Source organism: Nelumbo lutea, chromosome 3 (assembly GCF_056320005.1).
Source record: "Nelumbo lutea isolate HS-2025 chromosome 3, American lotus-T2T, whole genome shotgun sequence".
NCBI classification, from domain to species: domain Eukaryota; kingdom Viridiplantae; phylum Streptophyta; class Magnoliopsida; order Proteales; family Nelumbonaceae; genus Nelumbo; species Nelumbo lutea.
The window spans coordinates 18,953,568-18,960,058 of NC_142686.1; the positions used below are offsets into that span (position 1 = coordinate 18,953,568).

Sequence of the window (6,491 nt, forward strand, 5' to 3'; positions counted from 1 at the left end):
CAATTTTTCATATTTTCGGTTTTAATTAACTACTGATTTTAACAATTACTAAGATAATTTTATAAATTACAAAAAAAAAACTTAACAATATTTAGATGGTGTTTTTTGAATGAAAATTTTGGTTTATTTTGTTTTGGTGGTGTCCAAGAAACCGAAAGAACTGAAACCATGCATCCTACTAATAAATTAATCATACTTTGGCCCTAATTAAGTCTAACCCTCAGGCTTCAGGCTTTAAACCCACATAGATAAAAGAGGAAAAATGATTTGGGCACATCCACCTTTTGATAAATGTGTGCACCCTGATCTACCCAAAAAGTCCATGGGTTGAGAAGACAAAACTCAAAAGCACATGCATATATTTGACTTCTTTAATTGGTTACCGATTATGGTGTGGCTGTGCCCTGTTGATTTAAAAACTGAGATGTGCCCAAATCAACACCCATAAAAGAGGTGGATTTGCTTCAATCTTTATATTCATTAAACCCTAATTAATTCAGTTGAACCCTAAATGAGCAGAGCAAACCAGAACGGGTTGGGGTGGGCGAGCCATGGTGTCGTTACCTTAATAATGCAACAGAACTTGGTCGTAGCACGTAAGCCATAAGCCATTAACGTTGCTTTCCTAGACACTGTCGCTGGGGCGAGAGACAAATAGCTCCCAGGTCTCCCGCCTTGAAGTTTGAACTTTGAAGCTGTAAGTTAATACACGTGGCTAGTTCTTTTACTCACATCTTCCTTAAAATATCGCGAGAATCTCTCTCCAAGGTCCAAACGTGTGTGTCGCGTATCTTGTGGCCGCCCAATCCATCTCCATCTCTGCAACTCTGTCTTTCAGCGGGGCCGGATTTTCTTTTGGCGCTTCCGAAACATAGCTCTCTATCAGAGTTCAGAGAACCTAGATTTTCTCTGTCCCACTTCAAACTTATCCCCTCCTCATTTCTTACCTCTTCTCCTTTTTTTTTTGTTTTTCAAAATTCTCTCCTTCTCGACTCTCCCTGAAGAAGTAGAAGAAGCAGACGACGGCGACGAACAAGAAATCCCCATGGAATATGTTCCATCGTCGGAGCATCTTTGCTACGTTCGCTGCAACTTCTGTAACACTGTTCTAGCGGTAATTTACGTGGAAATACTAACTGTGCATATGTTCTTGTGGTATGTATAGACAAGGAGAGAAAAGAAGAAAAAGTGAAATGTAGAGAACACACCTGAGATTTGACTTCTTTTTTACTCCAACACGCATTCTTTCTGTTTTCAATCCTTCCGTGTGTTACAAACCTAACAGAAAAGAAATAACATGGAAGAATGTTTTCTGGGGAAAAACCCACTTAGTGTTATATATGTATTGTTTGTGTAGGTGGGAATTCCATGCAAACGATTGTTGGATACTGTGACTGTGAAATGTGGTCACTGCAGTAACCTTTCTTTTCTAAGCACTAGACCTCCATTGCCAGGCCAACGTATGGATCATCACCAGCTTGGATTTCAGGTCATTCTCGAAGCAACTAATCTTAATTTTCTCCCTAATGTTAAAGCTATTATTTGCACCAAAGAGACTGAAGTTGACCAGCTCCTGGAGAAACAGGTTTTCTGCAACGATTACAGAAGGACCCAATCCTCCTCCTCCTCCTCGTCGACGTCTAGCCAACAGATGTCTCCAAAAGTTCCATATGTTGTAAAACGTATATAGATCATTTTCGATCGGCCACTCTGCTTTAATTGAGTTCCACTACATCTGTGTTTGTGGGTGTATGTGTGTAATTCATCTTGATACTTCTGCTTGGTTTATGCTGGTTAATTTGATTGTTTGGCAGCACCTGAGAGGAAACACAGACTCCCATCTGCTTACAACCGATTCATGAAGTAAGACCGAAGAAGCAGAAAAAGAAGAAGAGACTACATATCTTTTATATATGAACTTAATTTTAGAAAATATAATATATATATATATATATATATATATATATATATATATATATATATATATATATATATATATATATATATATATATATATATGAACTGATTTGTTATATATCTTTTTCTTTCCATGGAAGGGAGGAGATTCAGCGCATCAAGGCTGCTAATCCTGAAATACCACATCGAGAAGCTTTTAGCACAGCAGCCAAAAATGTAAGTCCTTGATCCCTTAGACTTAGAGGGAAGCCGACTGTTTTCTATTCATTGTTGAACTTCCCTAGCTAATTTTGAAGATTACAGTGGGCCAGGTACGTTCCACATCCACCGACTGGATCAGTTTCTGAGAATAACAAAAATAATGTAAGAGATTCAGACTTCTTCTCTAGTTGGAAATCTACCTAAAGATGGATCGATGGCTGACTCTACATATATAACAATTGGTTTGGGCTGGTTTAAAATTGCTGGTGCAGGAGCGAACTAGTGCTTGTGCAATGGAAAGTGATGACAGTACTTCCAAAAAATTGGACTCCACTTGAGCACAGAAGTTAGGTTATTTGTCATTAACGTCTCTTCCGAACTCTCTCATTTGCAGTTTTGCACAAGTTCATATGCTTGATGATGTTTGTTACTTCATTTCTTAATGGACTGTATCATTCCAGATGTTGAGATCCATACACGTCTGTAATTTGAAGTATATGTGCTTTGTTTTTGGAGGACCAAATGTCTTAAATATTGTAACATGTTGGGAATTTAGGAATCCATGAATGAAGTTGAAGTGACTTATCTTAGATCTCTTTGTTTCACCATTAAGCCCCAGAAAGTCTCCAAAATATAATAGTTCTAGCTAAAATACCCAGGAGATCTCCTACTATCCTTTTTGAATAAATTTATTATGGATGACTGATCATTTTTTTGGTAATAAATAGATGACTGATCATTTGGATAGAAAAGAAATGAATGGTACTTGTCTACTTGATTTTTGTGGTTAAAAAATTTGATAAATAGAATGAAGTGTGGAACCTTCTAATTAGTGATAGATACAATCTTCTCAAACTCTTATTGATAGTCGTAGATTTGCTTCTCAATATTGAACCAATCAAACAACTCTTTTCAGCACCCAGAAGCTAGAAAAATTCAAACAGCTCTTAGTGAGAGGGATTTATAATCATATAGGATGAACAAGGGTGCTGGGAGCTTTAAATCTGTAAAATGTGTGATAAACAAGATGGAGTCATCCACACGTGGGTGTTTGTCTGTTTTTCTCCTTCAATTCTAATTAAAACCGGTATAATTTATACCCCTTTCAAATGAAATTGAAATTTCAGAAGTTGATATATTGTAAATAGATTGGAAAACTTCCAACTGCTTTATATTAAAAAGTTCTTTTCCTTGAAGCCAAACTCTTATAAAAAGTTTATTACTTAGTCCTGGAATACATTTATATTAATCTAAAGCACATCAAGTTTAATTTGATTTATTTGTATTATAATAACTTCTCAAATTCCAAAAACAAAGACAAAAGTGGAGATAGGTCGGCTGTCAAATTGATTTGCCGGATTTCTAAACTTGATCGATCTTTTTAAAATTTCTTTTCCAGTTGTTCAAATTAACACCTATGAATACGTGATATTAGATATGCTGCATGCCAATTGTTCTTTATTATTATTATTATTTGCAAAATTGCTGAATGGCAACTAAGGGGAAATGCAAATTGGAAAACTGCTCTCAAATTTTATAGCCACCTATTTTTGTCAATTATAGAAATCGTGTACATATATTATTGATTCAACTTATTCGCATACATATATAATTGATGGCCTTGTGTGAAAGTTGCAAATGTTTGGTTTCACCGTTATACTAATAGATCATTTTATAATATTTTGGGTGTGGTTGCATTGCTCTAAATTATCGTCTTCGTCCATCCAAGAAGTGCATCGGAGGCTCAATTTGGGAAGAATGCAAATATAAATATGTGCAGCGCAAAGTATTTTTAAACCTTGTATTTGCACTTTTTCTAGATGGAGACAGTGCAAAACCTTGTGTTGCTGCCAAATACGAGACTGAGGGCAAGGGGATTTCGCTGGTGTCCGAGGCCAATAGGTCTGACTTGTAAACAAGAGAAGAATGCATGTCAGATGCCCTGGGTGTTATCCCAAGGGCAGAGACTCCGACTGTCAAGTTAGTCGAGTGCTTAAAAGGGGTCGGACCAGGTTAGAAACGAGGACCCAAAGCTTAGTCCTTAATAGACAAGAATGATTCTCTTGGGATTTTGAATGTCATTGCAAGTGTTTCTACCTTGAGATGTGCACCCTCTTTTATACTTGACCTTGCATTGGAGTGGTTGGAAGCAGTTGGTGATGTATGGCCAGGATTTGATTTGATTGATGCCACGTGGTGCGATCTGAGGCCAATAGGTCTGACTTGTAAACAAGAGAAGAATGCATGTCAGATGCCTGGGTGTTATTCCAAGGGCAAAGACTCCGACTATCAAGTTAGTCGAGTGCTTAAAAGGGGTCGGACCAGGCTAGAAACGAGGACCCAAAGCTTAGTCCTTAATAGACAAGAATGATTCTCTTGGGATTTTGAATGTCATTGCAAGTGTTTTTACCTTGAGATGTGCACCCTCTTTTATACTTGACCTTGCCTTGGAGTGGTTGGAAGCAGTTGGTGATGTATGGCCAGGATTTGATTTGATTGAAGCCACGTGGTGCGATCCGAGGCCCACCAAGTATCCCTACATCACCTTGCATGCTATACTTTTAATCCTTATATTTGCAAATTGCACTCTTTCTAAACTGAGACAAAAAATTTTGGTCTTGTAAATTAGAAGAGGTATAGAGAGTTAAAAGTTAAAACTATATCATCCTTCTATGTTAAAACTTTGTCAATATGGGGATCACTCAGCTGGCTGGTATCAACCATTTGTTATCAATTTGTTTTTCTTATAGATTGGAAAATATACTTTGTTTCCATTTTTGAAAGTTTTTTCCCATTTTCTATAAATTTTTGGGAAACGAGATCAGTTAAAATATTACATGAATAACAAAAATACCCCATATTTTAACTTTTTGTAATAAATAACAATGGTTTATTCTTTCATCTTTTTAACTATGAAATGCGAATGCACCCCATTTATCAGAGAAGGGAGGTTCCCAAATCACTCTTTTAATGCATTTCTTTTAGGGTTTTCATTTGAAACTCCCGACCTTTCTGACAAGGAGTCTCCGAGGCACCAAAAGTCGGAGTGAGTTTAAGTCAAAAAGTTGACCGATTATAACTCTGGAAACATCTATCATGCGAAAAAGATATAGTATGGAAAGAATTTTGATCGGTTAAAATGTACCCATGCATGAATTTTAATCAATAACACCTGATTGACTATCACATTTATGATTTCTGTTTATTGATATGATGTTTTTCTGATATCATATCTTTTTCATATCATAGTCCAACCGATTTTATTAAGATGAATTTAAAACAGTGGTGATGCATTTTAGGGCTTGAATCTGTAATGTAGGATTAATATAACCATCAAACCCGGACCTAAGCAGACATTAAGTAAGATATATACCTTGAACATGTAAATGCTACCCATAAGATGCGTGGCAACATATAAGTACAAAACATGTTTGAGATGTGGCTGTATCATCTCATGGGTAGCAGATCTGCTCTCTATTTGATGTCTTATGTGCACGAAACTTCATATACAGAACATACTGCATTGTTCAAGGAATAACTTTTCAATCTAAAATTTTAAGCAGCTATGAGGTGAACAAGTGAAGTGATGAAAAAGATGGGTTTTTAATTTTTTATTTTTTAAGCAGATCTGCTCTATACCGTCTCAAAAAACCATTCAACCTAAAAGCTTAAACCGTAAGAGCTGAGATGAGGTCCCTGAATGGGTTTTTAATTTTTTATTTTCTAACAAAGTTAAAACTTAAAACAATTCTAATCAAACAAGATTTTCAACTGTTAGATGAGAATTTCTAATGTAGCGATGAAAGTAAGTGCAAACGCAAGCCATTTACTTGAGAGTCTTGATGCTTGCAAAACGATCCAAACGTCCACCATCTTTGTGGGCTGTTGTCTTGCCTCAGTAAGCACCTCCCCTTACAGTAGAGTCCCCCCTTTTGGGATTTCAAATCCATTAACTCCATGCAACAAAATTGTTTCAATCAACTGTCCGGAAGTGGAGATGCACTTCATCACAGTTAAGGGTATCAATGGACAGGTTTCGGATTGGACCCCCATCCAGTCCGAAATCAATTTGGACGGATTGGATGGACCACCAAAACATATTGGATTGGATCAATCCGGTCTAAAATATCTATTAGATTGGATTGAACCTGGTCCATCTGTAACAAATTTATATTGGATTGAGTTGGATTAAGACAATATATAGTCCACTGATATAAGATAAGAATATATGTATCGATGGACAGGGTTTGGATTGCAACCAATCTAAATCGAAAGGAATTTCAATGGTTTAAACATTAAATTAGACGGGTCCAAATTGGTTCAACATTCATTAGATTGGATTAGACCCGGGCCATTTATAATTTATAATGGAT

General features: G+C 36.4%; 1 protein-coding gene across 1 annotated transcript; it reads left to right on the forward strand.

The window, feature by feature from the left end:
• The first annotated feature begins 684 nt into the window (after window positions 1–684).
• On the forward strand, window positions 685–2,708 carry LOC148863363 (protein CRABS CLAW-like). The gene is made up of 7 exons (XM_088974949.1): window positions 685–1,114; window positions 1,358–1,489; window positions 1,586–1,682; window positions 1,815–1,863; window positions 2,058–2,133; window positions 2,221–2,280; window positions 2,391–2,708. The coding sequence occupies exons 1-7, from the start codon at window positions 1,046–1,048 to the stop codon at window positions 2,454–2,456; spliced, it is 549 nt and encodes a 182-aa protein (XP_088831075.1). The 5' UTR covers window positions 685–1,045; the 3' UTR covers window positions 2,457–2,708.
• The last annotated feature ends 3,783 nt before the right edge of the window (window positions 2,709–6,491 follow it).

Bases quoted from the DNA above. Each gene is read 5' to 3' on its own strand.
- LOC148863363 (XM_088974949.1), top strand. From the start codon at position 1,046: ATGGAATATGTTCCATCGTCGGAGCATCTTTGCTACGTTCGCTGCAAC. The intron at 1,115-1,357 runs GTAATTTACGTG...TTGTTTGTGTAG, and splicing joins TCTGTAACACTGTTCTAGCG to GTGGGAATTCCATGCAAACG. The intron at 1,864-2,057 runs GTAAGACCGAAG...TTTCCATGGAAG, and splicing joins GCTTACAACCGATTCATGAA to GGAGGAGATTCAGCGCATCA.